The sequence below is a fragment of the Eleginops maclovinus genome, chromosome 8 (genome assembly GCF_036324505.1).
Source record: "Eleginops maclovinus isolate JMC-PN-2008 ecotype Puerto Natales chromosome 8, JC_Emac_rtc_rv5, whole genome shotgun sequence".
NCBI lineage: Eukaryota > Metazoa > Chordata > Actinopteri > Perciformes > Eleginopidae > Eleginops > Eleginops maclovinus.
Window position 1 is genome coordinate 6,434,862 of NC_086356.1, and position 18,793 is coordinate 6,453,654.

The window sequence follows — 18,793 nt, forward strand, 5'->3', positions numbered from 1 at the left end:
TTTCCTTCAAATTACAAATGATGTCTTTCATTTGCTCTTATAGTTAAAACAAACATTTGCTTTTATTTCTTTTGTTGTTTTTCTAGTTTTCAGTATTTTTGTATTTTTGTATTTCTTTGTTTCATTCCCCCTATGCTTGTCCCTCTTAGTATTCAATACCAAACACAACCAGTTTTTTTTTTAACTTCTACTTGTTTACTTTATCCTTGTGAACCATAAAAGTTCAATTACCAAGTGTTTTAATGTGTGGCTTTGAAAATACGCATTTCAATTTTCTCCATTATGTATTTATCCCATTTCTGTCTCACGGTTATACGGTTATAAAGCTGTGTCAGAGATCTGCGGCTACACATTTCATAAGGTATCAGATTCATAATTGACTAGATAAATTCAACCCTGTCCCGTTTGTATGCTGTTTCCATTCTAAAAACAAAGTGTAATTTGTATTTAAAGAGTATGCAAATCACTTAACAAAACAAACTTATTTAAATTCTATTTATTAGAATATAGAGTACTCTGAATCTCAAAGTCTGATAAGTGATCTCAGGAGTTGAATTTAGTACTCTACTGGAAAGTCAGGAAGAGAACATGAACTTAATCTTGTCCTTTGCCCGTTTGCACGAGTGAGATGTCTGACAGCTTCCAGATTTATGGGAAGTGGAAATATGAAGAGCCCCTTTGAATTATGAATGAAGCCCCTTGACTGATGGGCAGTAAAAACGTATGGCAGCACCTGCCTCCTCCGTGAAGTCCTTGAATCAATATGCCGAACATTAAATATTACTTTCTGCACCGTATAAATAGTTTCAAGTGCAACAATAAATTATGCTAATGTTAGAACACGGACGCACCATAAACCATATATTGTCCGATCGTTACATCCGAGGTCTGCAGAGTTGATGTCCACAGTCCGACCATAAAGAGTTTTATTTTTGCTAAAGTTTGAGATTATGTCTTTTAGTTATAGTGGAGTACAGATACTTTGTAGACTGTATTTTCGTTGTAGACCATTTAAAAGAAGTTCATTCACCTATTGATTTTGTAAACGACAGTTAAAAAGCCTCGAGTTCGGTGTTTTTTGTCATCGCCATCTTGGTTTTAGGAACCAGTATTGATTGGAGAGGGTGAAGCTAAGAATAACGGACCGCTGTGCAAGACATTTCAGGTAACCGATCTATTTCAATGAACTGTCATGAACCAAAAAGTCATTTAAAGGATCCAAGTACTAAGAAGAAAACAAGGAGATCACCTCAATCTTTTAAGTAGCAATTGAGGTCATAAATTCATTAGGGAAATGTTCACTGAGGTAATGAATTTATGTAATTTTTTCATAGACTTCTATACATTCTAACTACTTTTTGCAACCTATAGGCAATTCTGCATTGGTTTAACTTTAGAGTTTATCCGGTTTCTATTTCACTCTAAAGGGGACCATCATTTACAGATTGAAATTCATTGTCTTGAACAAGAATTTTAACGAGCAATTCAGACCATAACTTGTTTACTGAGATAAGGAATCAAGTGAGATGTAGGCTCATTTTCTCATAGACTTCTATACAATCAGAAGTTTGTGTGTTGATGTTCAGTCTGCAACAACATGTATCCCTTTTCTATAACGCACAATGGTGTGTGTCATTTTAAATAATACATTTCAGATGTTTAATCACCTTGGAGAATATTGAGAATTTCCATTATTCGTAGCAAAAGTTACAGGGACAAACATTATATCGGCCACAAAATAAATCACATCTCAATATTTGTTGTAAAAAACTTTTATTACATTTCTCACAGAATGAAAAAAATCATCTTAATTAATCAGATATTCATATATTAAACTTTTGAGAACATAACAAAAAAAGTGCCCCGTCATCACACAACCTAGCCAAACCATCACTTTGGGCTGATCACTACGGCAGCCGCTCTAAATGACCAGTCACTCCCACACAGCAGCCTGAGAAACGCAGTACTATTTCACTGTAGCTAATTCATCCTGAGTCAACATCCCTTCCATACCATGCATTAGCTAATTAGCTTTAGCTGCTGACTACAGCTGCACAACAGTCACAGATCTTACTTCAGATACTGACTCAGGCATCTCGCAGAAATAAATTAACCAACTGGATTTAATGTCCCTGTCAACATAATGACATCATACACAAAAAAAGGCATTGGTCAAATTTAGGCACCTGTTCCAGGGAATAAAAGTTTGAGGCCTAAGTAAGACAAAAGTTTAGTTTGAGATTTTAAAAAAGAAATGAAAAGGAATTATAAATAGGCATTAGAGTTAAGAATCAGAACCCTCAAAAATGATTAGGAACCCAAAACCGTGTAAAAATAAATAAAAAAACTAAGTTCACAGTAATACTATCTCAATTGGCAGTAACCGCACGTGCTGGTTATTTCACCATCTTGAAAACATACCAAAAAAACCCTCCAGCAAACACTTAAGATGTGTAATGCACTTGATTTCTGCTGTGGTCATGAAGTAGCTCCACACATTGGATGGCAGATGGCTTTGGTGGTTAAAGTGGCTTTCTGTAGAGTCACAGATTGAGCTTCTGCAGTAAAACACATTCACATGCCCTTTTATTTCTTCAGTTTCCTACCAACATTAATCCTGCAGATGCACACGTACGGAAGCCCAGAGAGGACAGTGAAAATAATTCTCCTGTTCCAATTTTTTTTTTTTTATGTTGACTTTCAGATGTTCTTCATGCATTCGAAATCACTTATAGATCAGGCTGGAATGGTAGGATAATGGCGGATACAGAACAGAAAAACGCTGAGCTTTTAAAATGTAGTTTTTCTAAATGTAATTTCTAGGTGTTCTTATTTTGCTTAATTTATTAAAAAGTATTAGTGTTTATTTTTTTCATATCTTATATTTTATTATTTTGTTTCATAGTATTTTTTAACTGTGCTTTATTATAATTGAATTTCGTTCCTCAATGAATTTATGGGTCGCAATCAAGGTATAATTAATTAAATGATTAAAATGAATTTCTAGCCAAACAAAGACACGGCAGTAACGGAATTTGCTAACAAACAAAACATGTACCATGTTGGCAAAAGATAGCTTATTAAATGCAGGACAGACAATAAGTTCCGGCAGATTTGCTTCTCTCACTTGCGTCTCTGGGCCTCCGTACGTATGCAAGATTCACTTTGAAATTGGAGGAAAGAAATCCTCAAAGGCCAAGTTTGTTTAAGTATTGTTGCTAGCTAACTGTTATAAGACTGCTGCTGTAAACGGTCTGGCTTGAAATGTTTTATCCATGCTATTAGTTAGAAAACAGGAGACATTCAGACATCCCTCCACTGACCGCACACAACTAAAAGTCCCCAACCTCATCAGCTAAGTGAGGCGGTCTACAAGCTTATCGTCTTATAGTACAAAATCTTTAATATGACTCAGTCAGTCCAACATTTGACATCCTAAAAATCCCTCTGGCTGAAAAAAGGAAGTGTGCGGTGGCCTCGTCATGACGTATTTGTGGAGATCCTGATGTCAGACACAGATGGCAATGTTTTTGTGAGAGGTCCATATAAAAACTATACAGTGTTGACTGCCATGTCCATTTCCTCTGCTCTCTGCTACCTGGATGCCTCTGGGATGAGTCTCTTAAACCATCCCCCCACAGCCACGTCCACTCGCAGCACCAGCGCGACCCCAATCAGCAGAGACACGCTGCTCACCAGGAACCCAGAGGCCTCAAACATTAACCTGAAGGAAGTAACAGAGGACAAACTAGTGTTTACAGTTTATCATTCTGAACATAATGAAGATATTTGATTAAAATAAGTATTTATAAATTGTGTAGTACAAGATCTCTAGATCTCTAGATATAAATATTTAATTTTCCCCACCTTAAACACTTTTCTTAGCAGGCTTTTCCCATTTCTAGGGTTTCGAGCTTGAAGTACACTTGAATCTTTTAGGGACATACTGTAAAGTCTCCCCTATCAGTAAACAAATGCGCCCTCTAGTGGCAACATGTGTAAATCAGAATATTCAAGGTCGGATAAGTCAGGGACATAAACTAAAGAAAAAACACATTTTTGAGTTCAGGGTTTATTTTAAAATGTGTTTCTCCATTCTGTTGTCTCAGTACAGTATTAATGAGTCAGGAATTGTGCTTTTAGGGTGATGTAAATAAGGATATGAACACGGTGTTACTGTCAACCACTGTAATATATTGAGTCTTTCCTCTCAGAGAGTTTGTGTGAGCTGCAAAATCCATTCAGGCTCTTACTTGGGTGCGAAAACCTTCCACACCATGAGGTGTCTCCTGAGGATAGCAGCAGCACAGACCGAAGAGAAGACCTGTGAAGGCACCCAGATATATCGACGTGATGCGATTAAAATACACGGGGAGAGCAAGGACTGCATGCAAGACGTCATGATAATGAAACATCGGACAAAAGAAAAAAAGAGCTAATCCGAGGTTATAGATTCCTAAAAATACAACTCAAATATTTAAGAATGGTGACAAAATGAGGGTGTGGTAACAGATGCTGCTGTAAAGTGGACATCTAATATCCATCAACACAATACTTTTATCAATCCCACTTAAATAATTAGGTTTCGTGTCTCAGTTTCTCCACTTTAGAATTGAAATGAAATAAACGATTAATAAAAATGTATTTAAAATAAAAAAAAAATGTATATAAAAAATAAGACATTAAAGTAGCACTGTGCAATAAAAATATACAATAAAATATACATTTATATAAACATAGGAAGTTAAAAGTTAAATGTCCAATAAATAGATAAACTAAACATAAATTCTATGATTTAATACAAAATATAGGGTGGTTATTAATAACGATTTTGGCTTATTGTCAGCTGAAGTATTTCCAGGATTCTCGCCTTTTCTGTATCTTCAAGGTTTAATACACCTATTGTACGTTGCTTTGGATAAAAGCGTCAGCTAAATTGCAGCTTAAAAGGATCGACTAGCTCTTGGTGATGTATATTTATTTGGTGTTCCGACCGAACAAAAGCATTTCACGGTCTGCCGATGTACCTGTGCTCCGAGAATAAAGAGGTAGCGTGTTGCGAGTTGTAGCAGGGCGGCGGTGAACCGCTGGGGGTTTTCTCTCAGTCTCATTTCCATCACAGCGTCCTCTCCCTCGTCCCCGCAGGCCCTGCCTCCCCGGCTCCCACGCACCTCACGCACCAGGGGCCAGAACAGCAGCAGCGGACAGCCCACTGCACACAGGGACAGTAATCAGGATCAGTTAGCTCGTTTGATTTCATTTCTTTTTACAATCATCCCATTTGCGTTCAAGTTTGAATACTTCCTCTGCATAGTATCCACTTTGTCCCGTGTGTTTTATTGTCCTTGGTTGACCATCATTTTTCAATTTATTTAAAATTAGAATACTACTCGCTTATATGATTTTTTGTTATACTATAGGTATACAGTTTTATATCATGTAGAAATACTAGACTTTGTAATTCTAAAAGTGATATTTACTCACTAGACATTTATCTTTACTGTTAATAATCACCTGAGAACAAGATGTGAGAGGCGAAAGTGTTGAGGGTGACCAGAGAGGCGGGCAGTACGGTGCCTGTGTGTCCGTCAGGGAACCCCACGAAGGCTGCGCCCCACTGGATGGAGGGGAAGGTGGGGAGGTGACCTGTGGCGTGGAAGAACTGCGTGGCGGCCAGGGACCAGAGCACCACGGGAGTCCAGGGGACGTTAAAGTCAGCTGTGGGGAACAGAACAGAGAGAGAAAACAAACGATGAGAATTGAGTTTCAGATTTTTTTTCCCCCTCTTTATCCTGCGGGACAAACAAAGCCCAGAAGAAGAGACGTGTGACTGTGAGAACTAACCAGAGAAAGTTCCATGCAGGCCTCGGAGGGTGGTGGAGGACGCGTGCATGTGCAACAGAGCTCCCATTTCCAGCAGTAGCAGGAGGAAAGACAGAGCCATGCCCTCCGGGTGCAGCAGCAGAAGTCCGATTCCCAGCATACCGCAGAACAGCAGCAAGGGCGCCGAGTAGACGGTCCCCAGCCCGTACGCCTTCACCGCAGGGCTGCTGTCCACCTCGCTGCCCACGACCTGCTCCCCGTCGTCCAGCGAGCGACGCATGCGCTGGTAGATCTGCGGGATGAGGTGGTGCAGCTCGGCCTGGGTGCTGATGCCGGTGCTCGCTCGGTAGCGGGGCGGGGTCTGAGACTGACCCCGGGTTGGAGTTGTGGCCTTAGGCTTGATGAACACGGTGAGCGGATCCAGCCAGATCAGGAACAGCCCGAGTCCCAGGAGGCAAAAGGCGGCCCTGGGGAGCGCCAGCTGTGCCAGACCGATCAGCTCCGACAGGTTTCGGAAGCTGTCCTCGGGGGTGGCGCCGACGGCCCAGTGAAGCGCCAGGCACACAGAGGTCAGCGGGAGGATCCAGCGCGCCGTGAACACCGCCCCACTCGAGGCGTTGAGGTTGCCGTAGTGGCGGAGGCAGCGTTTGAGCAGGTACGTCCACAAGCCCAGCGAGAGGACGGAGAGGACGTAGTGGAGGTTCTTCAGCTGGTTGTCCTGCAGCCGGGCGAGGGGGGAGAGGAACGGGGACGGTTGGCAGGAGCCCTGTTCCTCCCGACACGCGTGGAAGGAAAGGGAGAGGTAGAGGCTGCCCACCAGGACTCCGAGGCAGGCGAGGAGGGTTCCGCTTTCTTTCCTCACGGTCGACGGGGACAGGGCCGGGGAAGGCAGGAAGCCCGCGGCCTTCAGAGGGTCGTGGCTGGGGGGGAGGAGCAGGCCATCCCAGTTGAGATGGATGGGAATGTAGAGAGCCAGAGAGAACACCAGGAAGGTGACGGCCCGACCTTCGGCGATCACGTAGCTGTCGGAGAGCAGCGAGGCGCAGCGGAGGAGCGGGACCAGGAGCGGCGGGATGAGGAGGCGGCGCGGGGTCAGCCAACTCGGACTCTTCAGCGCTTTAGAGCCGTTTTTTTCCACAGGGACAGCTCTGTAGCGACGGGCTCTCCAGAGAAAGAGGAGCTCGGAGCTGAGGGCGGCCGCAGCCAGGCACCACGACGCCTCCACGTAGCCCTGCTTGCCAATCTGAACGACCGCCACGCAAACGCCCGCTATGAAAGCCACGGCAACCGGCGGCTTCAAACCAGGGCCGCTCTCCCGGATCAGCACCAGGGACAGCTCGGACACGATGAAACATGTCAGGCAGGCGAACGCCAGGATGGCCAGACCCGCCGCCATCTTCAGCGGGTTGAAGCGGGCCCAGGTGGCGCGGCAGGTGGCTCTGACGGAGGTGAGGTAGGCCTGCAGGGAGGCGGCCAGCCGTGGGGAGGGGGGGCGACCATCTCTGACCGTGGCGAGGTAATCGGAGGAGAGGCGGGAGAATTCTGACTTCAGCTGAGAGAGGCTCTCCGGCGGGATGTCTTTGGCCATGCCGGAGTACGTCTCCAGGAAACGGTTGACCTTCAGGAACAAGAACGGTCAGGTGAGGTGAAAGTGAAACATACAGAAAAAAGCAGAATTACTTTCCATGTTCTATAACATGTGTGGAATATAACTCAATTAACTCGCTTTTTTTTTATATAAATACTGTATTTCAATTCAGATTGGTACTTTATTTGAGTATTAACTTTTAATGAAATTGAATTCCTCTACATCTTAGAGGTAAAAAATGTACCGGAGAAAAACCACGTATTTGGAAATGCACTGGTTTGGAATATTTATGGTAATCTGAAGGACAAAATCTCTTTTTAGGGGTTGAGAAAGTTCCCACTCCTCTCAAACTAAATGAACTAATTGAAAATCTTTTTAGATCAGCTGGAAAATGCATCTTAAAAGAGCTAAAAACATGGAAGAAATATATGATCATCTTATAGAATATGATGCTTTGCTGTAGTTTAAACTATCAAACTGTAGATAAACAACCTGAAATATCAGTAAAATACTTAATAGAACATACTATATAATAGTCAAACACAGGAAATAAAAGCAGTAATTGTTGCACATACGTACTTTTACCTCCGTAAGGTTTTGAACGCATGACTTGTACTAGTAGAGGATGTATTGGTACGGCGTAATTTTGGTACTTTTCAGACCTAAATGCTTCTTGAATCCCTGGTGAAGACACCTAAATTGTGTCCTAAGATGGTCCTACCTGTTTAGCATTGATCCACAGCGCCTCCAGCTGGCTGAGACCTCCTACTGCACCTCCTGTCTGCCCGTGAGGGGGGAACACGGGCAGCAGGACCTGGCCCACGCTGCTGTACGGGATGGGCACCCCCAGCAGCAGAGCCAGGGTAGGCACCAGATCTGTCTGCGGCACCACGTCCGGTTCGCTCTGCAGAGGGGAGAAAATAACAGCCCAGGTAGTTAGATCACCACTTCCAGTATTTATTGGTAGAAAAATCAATCGTAATAGCAGAGGTCCTGTATTTATTTACATCTACCTTCTGAAATCATTCAAAAGTCTCGCTCTGTTAAAATTTGAAATAGATTCTGTCTAATGAAGACTTTCACTGACATTATGACACTTGTGACAGCTTGTGCTCATACTCTAAATGTCATCAGCTGAATTTAAAAGAGGCATGGGAGGTTTAAGGGGCCCTGCTCTTCTGAGTTTCCCTGTGTGTTTCATAGGGTCTTGTGCATGTATATGGTCCGCCAATCCCTCTAGAGGGAGCTTTCTCTTCCACACACTCAATTAAAATCCCCATACTTATTTAGGGATTCATTTTGTTTCAAGAAGATGAATCTGCAGGCAAAGTTCATCCCTTACATTCGCCGAATGCAAACCGTCTATAATTACTGCACTAATTGCAAGCTTAGATAAATTGGATTAATCTACAAATAGATTCTTTAGCACCGAACGACACAAATGTCCCAAAGGTTTGCCTAGTAAATTAACAGCAAGCAGAGTATGAATAACGACTCCATTAAATGAAGTCATTTGCCACTGCACTGGAAAACTGCTGAATAAGAGAGTCACCGAGTCTCAAAGGAATTCATATTTGACTATGAGATTGTACATTAAGATGCAGTAGAGAGATGCTAACAGCTATTAGATCATCTGATAGACAACAAAAAAAGTCCAAAGGTTATTCAAATAATATTATGAATTGGTTATTATCTTCTCTTTACCCATTTATCTCCTATAATAAACGGAAATAATCTTTCTCAAGACGGATTAGTTGGCTCGAAATGAATCTTACTTGATCATAAATTAAAAAGGGGCCCTATTTTCAGCTTCCATATTTGTATCTAGTGCCTCTACTGTGACATGTTTCCATACTTTAATGTCCAAAAATATCTTCATTTTTCTCTAAATCCCTGGATTTTAGCCTCTGCAGACCATTTACATGCACACAAACCTATATAGTACACTACAGGAAAGGGAAAACCCCAAAAAGCATAATAGGGTTTCTTTAAAACAGGCGATTGCTTTACTGACCTGTGTGGGCGGTCCGGGGAACAGAGGGGAGGGACTGTAGAGGAAGATGGCAGCGTCCGTCTCCTTCTGACTCTCCCCGCCGTGATCCCCTGTGTCTGTCATCCCGTGATCTCCCATCACCACCAGCAGGGTGTCGTTCTGCAGGCGGTCGATCACAGACCTGGAGGAAAAAACGGGAATATGGTCAGAGGGGCTTCAGGGAGAAACTAATCATGATGTCTCGGATGTGGAATTCCTGACCTGATGACTCCGTCCATCTGCGTCAGCTTGTCCGCCATGGCCGGGTGGTCGGGGCCGAACCTGTGACCGCAGTGGTCCACCCCGAGGAAGTGAGCGACCAGGACATCCCAATCCTCCCCCACCACTGAGAAAACCAACAGCAAGTGACAGATGGAGAGGTGTGAAGCGCGAGGGCGATACGAGAACGCTACGGAGGTGCAGAGGGGAATACATACTGGTGGAGTAGAGGTGCTGGAGGATGCCGTTGTCCACGGTGTGCAGATCCTTCACGTTGAAGGAAGGGAAGGGCAGCGAGCGGTGGAACTTCTTCGGAAACAGATTCTCCCAAGTGTCGTCGCCCATGAACACCACGCGCTTGCCTGAGGGGGGAGTTCAAATCAGAAATACACCATCAGTGATTTAAAAATGGACTTTGAAGATTTTGAGGTGTGATGAAGCAGTGGTTCTCATCCTTTTCAAGTTGTGACATCCCAAAATACTCCTGTTGGTGTTTGCAAATCCGCAATCTACCAAACAGAGGCACTGATCTGCTCATACAGCGGGAGATGAACTATGCTAGTGAGTGGTTTAATGGTTTTTCATGCCTTAACATTTTTGGCATATGATTTCAGTTAGCACTACAGCTAAAATGATATTGGTCACAATTTACAACATTCTAGGCAATTTAGCACGAGTTTTGTTCTACTCCACAAGCAACTGGCGACCCTCTGAAATAATTTAGCTACCCCACGAATGAGATCCACTGTCACAAAGTATATAAAGTATGATTTAGGCACAAAACCACAATGTCTGTATAGCTATATAACTCTGTACATGGATAATGTTCACTACAAATTCCAAAAATGTGAGATAACCTGCTTATCAACTTTCAATAGTGTGCAGTTTGTGTGTGGATGCATGAGTATTTCAGTCTGCACCGACTTGAAACCTCATCCTAAAGTTTTTTGTGCACATTTATGACTGCAGGCTCAAGCACCTGTCTTGGTTAAATGTTTTTAATATGCTGCTACAAGTGAACAACACATGTTAGCCTTTTAGGGGCTGAGAAAATGAAGATAAGTCTTGTTTTGAACTGCATTAAATCAAATCTATGTCCTATACGGTATGCTACACCTAAGCTGGACATGATACATGATGGTACTAACATGTTGAATGCTCTCCTCATTCAATATTGAGCTAACTCAGACTTTACAATACTTTATATCAGTAATAGGCTCATTATAGTCATATTAGATTTTGTAGAATCCAAAACAGTATAGTTTGAAACTTTAAAAATACAGTTTACATGTCAAAGCAGGAAAAATCACAGGTGGAATTAAAACGATAACGATGGCGCCATTCCATTTCGGTGAGGCAGTTCATTGACAACTAAATGGCACCAAGCCATCGTTAACGATACTATCAACACCTGTGCTTGTCCTGCCTTGCCAAAAGCTTCCATAGGAGTGCAGTCAGCAGAGCAGCCCTTTGCTGGCTTTTACCTCCCCTCAACAGTCTGTAAAATACGGTCATGGTAGATTACCCTCTTCACTTCTGCAGAACATCCTAAATGAGTGTCTTGCAGAGGACACATGATAAACACATCTGTGTATTTACTCACCCACTTGCCCAAACTGGTGGATGAGGTTGTCCTCCAAGATGGCACTGGATGCAAAGTTGTTTCCTACATCCACAAAGGTAGGCAAGGAGCCAGTGGTGAAGCCCTTGATCCTCTGCATGGTGGTCGTAGGTGGGTCAGCTCGGAAAGGATACAGGCGGCTGTGTGAAGGCCTAGATGTGACTGTCTCCTCCAGCACGGGCAGCTTGTTCTCATAAGGTCTGGGAGACGTGTTATTGGGGTCAAACCAGGCGAAGTCGATCTTAAGGGCGTCGATGATGAGGAGGACTGCCCGGCGGAACCGAGGCCGGACCCGGCAGAAGTCAGCTGGCTCCTCTCCGGGCTGCAGCACGTCCCCGCAGGTGCTGGTACGGTTCACCTCCAGCCTCACCAGCAGGAAGCCACCGACGAACAGGTAAATGCCCACAAAGTACACCGCGCACACCCACAGGAGCAGGGAGAGCACTGGAAGCTTCTTCATTCTGCACACAGACCGTTAAAGCAGATGTAAACAGAAATACAGTCAAAGAAACACGTTTATGGGGCTAACGAGATGCTAATGCTAGTAACATTGAAAAAGACGGTTAGTAAGTTGTTAGCCGCGGCTAGCTAGTTCTTGTCACTGACCTTGCAGCAGTCGGGTTTTCCTCCTCTCTCGGCCAGAGGACGGATGTCTGTGTGTGTAGTAACAACACAAGGGTACAGGTGTCTCAGGTAAATAGAGAACGGCGCGACACCCCCCTCACCTTCATTGGAACTCCGGTACGATGAGATTAGAGGCTGGTGACAGCAGCTAGGAACTGCAGCGTGCGTGCAACCCGGCGGAAATATGAGGAGGACGGTTTTCTTTGTAACGCCATTGTTTGAGTGGGTTTTTTGCCCTATACTCGGACTTTCAGACAGAGTTAGACACTCTTCGTTTAAAGGGGTGTAGTTACTACTTTGCAATTTAGCTTTCTTTATTTGATCTTCTGTTTCTATTAGTTAGCCTGCTTCTATTACTATCTTTGAGCTGCCTCTTAAACATGCTTGTAGAGAAAGCTATTGACGAAGTTTGTGATTTTATTTTAATTAAAGAGGCCATATGTTATAATAAACAGAGAAAAGGAATAATAAAATACATAATGTTGAACTGCTTTACTTATTTTGTTTTCTTAAAAATGCAAAATAATGTATAATGCTAACCATAGACTGTATAACTACAAGCTACCGGTCCGTCTGTAAGGCAAAGAAATGGGCTGCAACGCCCTGTATCGCAGATAGGGGAGGGAGGACGTAAGCAAAGAGGTATCACTCTGTCATTATATTGAGGAACCAAATTCAGTTCTCTCCTAATTGTAATCTTGTGACAATGTACCTAGAACAGATATACTTTGTTTTATGACACATTCATTTTAAAATCTTTCCAATTTACAATACTGTGCCATTTATCTTGTCGTCTCATATTTTGTCAAAGATTCCTGACTACATTTGCCTTACTGTTCATCCCTATAATGCCTTCATAGAATGGATACTGGCATGTTTGTGACGTACCTCTGAATTAAAATAATAGTGGCACATTTTAAAGTGTATTTATTGACACAACGTAAACCCCCTTTTAAGTAATTGAACATTAGCAACCAAAAAAGTGACCCATAACATGGAGGTCAACTTTAACATATGTTTGCTCATTTATAATGTAAGATTTCATTCATGAACAAAGGGTTTCCAAACATAACATCTGAAAGTCCAACTGTTTCTTGAGGATCGTCTATGCAGTATTCTTCTAACGTGTATATTTTCAAACGTACTTAGTCTTATTCCAATTCACAAATCGTAGTCTGTTGTAGTTCATGAACCTCAAATGACACTTCTGCCGATTTACATTTGTTCATTATTTTTTATAAACTTATAAACCTGTAAGCCCCAGTGACACGTGCTGTTTTTGCCGAAAACGATGACATGAAATAAATATATACCATAAGACATAAGCGGTGAATAAAAAATGGATGGAACATTTGTTCCTTGTATAGTAACTATGAACTGATTAGGGATTGTTAAAGAATATAAGTAAATGCTGAATAAGGGTTATTTTTAGGGAGATGCTTTTTGTGAATCAACTTTTTTAATTAATACATAATTCAGCATTATGAAGCATCCAGTCAGACATCACATGAAACTCAAAGAGGCTGGTCCCAATAAGGCTGAAGACATTATTATAAACCCATAGAACCTGAAAGCTTATCCCTGGAAAACAGGGGTTTTTCAATTCAACAAAATCATGTTTTACTTACATTTTAAAACCTGTAAATCCAATTGAGATTATGTAAGTACAAATAATTAACGTATGATAACAAATGGTTACTGCACGACCATATTCATATCCCAAATCTGACGTCTATTTCTCCTTTTTGTCAGCCTGCCAAAGTCACTGTTGTGAGTATATTTGGCTCATCATTGTTCAATTCACAATCTGACAATAACTAAACGTAAAGAACAGTCAGGGAAGATTAGAAATCCTTTTAGACAGTTGGGATTTTCCCCAAAACTGCAAGGCAAATCATTCTTGAAGTGTTTTAAGTAGTCAGTTTTCCTTCTGTCCTGTCAGTTGATGCTGTTCACCCAGCGATGCCCTGGAGTCCCATTAACTGAAAACATAACTGAAGTGGTTCTGGTTCTGTGTCAATAGAGTTCATTCTGTGTCCGCTGAGTCCTCGCTATTGAGGTGGTTGGTACTTGTTGTCTTCACTCTTCTTCTCCTCTTCTACCTTTGTGCTTGTCTTTGCCAATGAGCTGTAGATGGTCATAGCCTGAGGACAGGATGAGAACAAATACTGTTATACACTAAAGACGACAATAAAGAATAATTCTGGTGGCTAAAAACAAGTCTTAAGACAGTCTGCGGCTAGATTCACATTTGGTGAGTAAGGCTATCCATAGATGTTTGTACCAAAATAGTCAAGACGCACACACACCACCATATTTTAGACACTCGTCCTCAACTATCACTTATTGCTGGTCAAATTGACATTGTGTTACATTTTTAGGTACATTTTAAGTAAATTCAAATTGAATTTCTGAGGCTTTGATGTTGAACCATATATTAAAATGCTTTTGCTTCAAATTTCACTCTGGCCCTTTCTTTACGTTTGTCTTTAGCATAATACATTTTGATCATCACAATGAAATGTATGGAAACCAATCTGTGACACTAAAAGCAGTGTATTCATTTGGTTGAAAACTTTTCTTTTGCCCCTGAAAATAATTATAATTGATATAAATAGAACATGTTCGAAACGTATTCATATTTCCTTTATTTTATCTTTAATTTGACTTTCAGTTATGTTGATATAGATTATTTTTTACAGCACATTCATACTTGTGTGTTTATATAACAATACTGCAATTATTTGATTGAATTATTCCAAGTACTTGTACACCAAGTTAAACTAATTGGCAATAAACCCTTTTTGTATTTCTAATAGTTTGATTCTATCTTTTTATTTTACTTAGCTTTTATTTATTTCCTTCTAAAATAAAGAAACTGTCACAAAGCCCCATTCATTGTCCTGTCCGTAAAGTCCTCTGATTGTGATTATGATGCCCGTGTCGTACCTGCGTGACCATGCCGCTGATGTCCCCGGTGTTGGAGGGCAGTAGGATGGTGTTGGTCTCTTTGGCGAGTTTGGAGAAAGCAGACACGTACTGCTCAGCCACGCTAAGTGAGGCCGCCGCGTTTCCATTCTGTGCGTTACACAATAACAACAAAAGACATTCACTTTAAAAAAAACATGAACACCGTGGTGAATATTTCCTTAAAAAAGATGAACTCCTCTTCACCTGCTCGGTCAGGGCGTCCGACAGCATACGGATAGCTTTAGACTTAGCCTCTGCTTTGGCCAACACTGCTTGAGCCTCACCTGTGGAGAAACAGTAATATGTCCATTGAGTCCTGATCAGGGGGTAATGGTAATCATTTTAAGAGTCACTACTTGAAGATGGTTAATCATTATTTAGCTTTGTCTTATTTTTGGGATGTTAACTCATTATTTTAAAAGGCAGGTCACTATTTATGATATGCTATGTCCTACTGTGAAGACATTATTTGGAGATGCTCAGAGTATCAGAAATGAATGAATTTCCATCTGGAAAGCATGACTGTCATTATTTTGAGCACATAGTTTTCACTTTGAGATGCAAAGATATTTTTAAATGCCAAGTAATTATTTTTGAGATACTCCGTTACGTGATGCTAATTTGAGATGCTAAAAGTTTTCATCTCACTTCTGGCAGAAATTGGCTTCCGTAGCGATACAGGATTTTAAGCCTCTCATCCTGAACCTAACAGCCATAACTAAGAGCAGCAGAGATGGCGAAAAACAAGCAAGATCCCTCTGAACCACAATAAAATAACTAGAGGTATAAAAAACAACTGAACTGGGTCTTTAAAATGCACTTACCGGAAGCTTTATTGATCTGCTCTGCTTTCTCTCCCTCGGAGGCCAGAATCTGGGCTTGTTTATGACCCTCAGCGATGTTAATGGCCGCTTCCCTCGTCCCTTCAGACTCCAGAACTGTGGCTCTCTTCTTACGCTCAGCCTCCACCTACACACGGGGGAATAAAAGCTGTGTTCAAACTCTTTATTTGTGTGATTAATGCAGCTCTGAATGAAATACACTGAAACAAACGTATATGAAAAGCACTTAATGAAGGAAAAGATTTGGCCCCACCTGCATCTGCATGGACTCTTTGACCCGAGGGGGAACATAAATATCTTTGATTTCATAACGCAGGCAACGGATCCCCCACTCGTCTGAGGCTTGGTTGATGGAGTGGACAATGTTGGAATTGAGGGACTCCCTTTCCTTTTAGGGGAAAAAGAAACAGATGTTTAGCAACTGTAGTGCTTATGCCAACTTACGCTATAAGCCCAGAGAAGAATGGGAAATAAAGCAGTGATTTGTCCTCCTTTCCAAGCATACATTTGCAAAATCCTACAGTTGCAGTTTTTTTTTTGTAGAAAAGGATTTCAAACTAGACTTTTAACCACACAGCACATCTTTGTGAAAATCAGTATTGCCCTTACCCTGAACACTTTGTCCAGTGTGAGTTTGCCCAGTTCTGACCTCATGGTGGTCTGTGCCAGCTGTGTGACGGCATACTGAGGATCCTCAACACCGTAACTGGCCTGGGAACAAAAAGGTAAAACTAGCATTAATGTTATCAGAGGTAAAATGACAATTGTTGTATTAATTGAAGCAGCTCTTTACAACAAACCTTGAAAGGGTCTAGGATCCTTAAGTAAAGCACTCCATCAATCTGTAGCGTTACGTTATCTGTAAATACAAGACGCGCTCATTAAAATAAACAGCGTTTGTCACTACACCTGCACAATGTACATGCTTTGTAGAAGCCCTATTATGCTTTTGGGGGTTTTCTCTTTCCTGTAGTGTGTTTTATAAAGGTTTGAGCGCAGTGAATAGTTTGCAAAGGCTAACAAGTGTACATTTTCTCACTGTGGGACTAATAATGGATTTCTGATTTGATTCAGATAAAAAAATCCATTCCAGAGATAGTTTCTCTCACACACACACACACACACCCCCTCACCTAGAGATACTGCAGACTGCTCCGGGACATCGATGACAATCTCTTTGAGACTTTGCACATAGCCAATTCGGTCCAGTACGGGTATGAGGAAGTTTAAACCCTAAAAGAGGAGACATAGGGAGGGTTATTGAGCTTTTGCTTATTGTTTCCCCTCAGTAATATTTGACAGTATTTGGTCAGGAATCTTAAGAGTCAAGAATAAAGGCTTGATACCGGCTCTAGGATTCGGTTGAAGCGACCCATCCTCTCCACCACCCAGGCTTCCTGCTGCGGAACAAACAGGACCACAGTGTTCAGGGGGAGGCTGGACGCCCATCGTTGCTGGGCCGGGGTGACCCACAACCTCGGCGCGGCTCGCTGGGTCTGCTACACAAACAAAGCCAGGGAAAGAAAAAAAAAAATCCTTAAGTTCTGCTTGTCAAACCAAAGCCTCTGCTGCATAATTGCTACTTTATAATGAATATAGATAAGGCCTTAATACATATTTATTTTATTTTGATTCATCAATTTATTAAGTTTACAGAAAGCCTCAACTGTACATAATGCCATGTAATCATTTCCAAGAGCCAAAGCTGACACTTGGAATTGGTAGGATACGTTTTGACCAATTAACAGTCAGAATGGCAAATTATTTGAAGTAAAAATAAAGAAATATTCTCACACTGGAAAGAGTTAAACCAGGCAGAGTTTAGGTTTTGTTTTGCTTTACTTTGGGGGGATGTTTGAGCAATCCCTTGAACTTGTGTAAAACAAAACCAACAGACAACCAACGATTATGGAAGAAATACAAATCACATAGTTCAAAACTACATCTCGGAGCGGTATGAACTACAAAAAAAGACAATGAAATAAATACGAATTCAGAACAACTTTGAAAGGTTTAGTTACGTAAAATATTTGCTGCTCTCCATAAATGACGTTTCTGATTTGCTCCTTGTATAAATATTCGGCATTTCTTATTGTGGAAAGTGTACATGTGTAAATAAATAGCATACTGGTATATTTTCCAGCTCAGAATGAACGGTTAGCATGTCAGTCAGTGGTTAGCTGAATAAAGAGTCCCTCTTGTGTTACCTTGGCACGGTCTCAGGAGTTATTCTATCCGAACAAAGCGAGACATGTTGTGGATTAATAACACCCTGATGCACGCTGAATGACAGCCACTTTATCAAAGGGTTTGCTTAAATGAACATGCCGCCGGAAGTAAGCTTTAATTTACCTGCAGAAGGGCCCCGCCGGTCCGACACAGCGTCCGTAGCATCATTGCTATTAATTTGAGTGATTTGATGTAGTTTCGACTTCGTAAATTGGACTCTTTACAAACTCTGTTCTCATGTGTATGACCCTTACCGATGAGGAAATGAAAGTTACATCAGTGGTGCAACGGTGAAAAGGTCCCGACAGCGAAGGTTGCTAAAAATCATACGACTATGGTTCCGCTTACAAGATATATCATTGACATTACGCTATTCAGTTTACATAAAATATTAATGTTCTTCACTTTTGCAATTCCTTGCCTATATTCTTTTCAGTACATTAATATCATTAATAAAACTGTTGACATTAAATACTTATTTTCTTTTGTCCATCATTTGCTGTCAGATCTGTAAGTATCCAACACATGCTGGATCACTTTCACTCAGGTCAAAGTTTTTAATATGCAAAGAAGTCACTGTAACACTTATAAGCTAATACAAATTATGATTTACAAGTTATTGAGTCAATACATGATCAAATAAACGCTTTGATGTAATGAGTCCCTTATCTCACAGGGGGGTGCTGTTGGTTTGGTTTTAGCTCTGCTGCAGTGGTGTGGTATAGATTTAAATGTACCAAATTGAACTTCTTTGGGATCTCTTGGTTAATGTCATATATTTTTTTTAACCAGACACCTTCACTAAGCTGCTAATTTTGTATCTTTTTTCCTGTTCATGTTTTTAC

At 41.5% G+C, this 18,793-nt stretch overlaps 2 protein-coding genes across 2 annotated transcripts; both read right to left on the reverse strand.

Moving 5' to 3' along the window:
• Positions 1–1,756: 1,756 nt before the first annotated feature.
• On the reverse strand, positions 1,757–12,087 carry pigo (phosphatidylinositol glycan anchor biosynthesis, class O). The gene is made up of 11 exons (XM_063890272.1): positions 11,890–12,087; positions 11,266–11,744; positions 9,881–10,024; positions 9,666–9,789; positions 9,426–9,585; positions 8,133–8,315; positions 5,845–7,441; positions 5,515–5,718; positions 5,028–5,212; positions 4,254–4,324; positions 1,757–3,724 (listed from the first exon to the last, which is right to left on the reverse strand). The coding sequence occupies exons 2-11, from the start codon at positions 11,741–11,743 to the stop codon at positions 3,595–3,597; spliced, it is 3,276 nt and encodes a 1,091-aa protein (XP_063746342.1). The 5' UTR covers position 11,744; positions 11,890–12,087; the 3' UTR covers positions 1,757–3,594.
• Positions 12,088–12,817: 730 nt separating this feature from the next.
• stoml2 (stomatin (EPB72)-like 2) lies at positions 12,818–18,249 on the reverse strand. The gene is made up of 10 exons (XM_063890348.1): positions 18,072–18,249; positions 17,066–17,218; positions 16,853–16,952; positions 16,520–16,578; positions 16,329–16,430; positions 15,973–16,107; positions 15,702–15,846; positions 15,082–15,161; positions 14,857–14,985; positions 12,818–14,051 (listed from the first exon to the last, which is right to left on the reverse strand). The coding sequence occupies exons 1-10, from the start codon at positions 18,114–18,116 to the stop codon at positions 13,959–13,961; spliced, it is 1,041 nt and encodes a 346-aa protein (XP_063746418.1). The 5' UTR covers positions 18,117–18,249; the 3' UTR covers positions 12,818–13,958.
• Between the last annotated feature and the right edge of the window lie 544 nt (positions 18,250–18,793).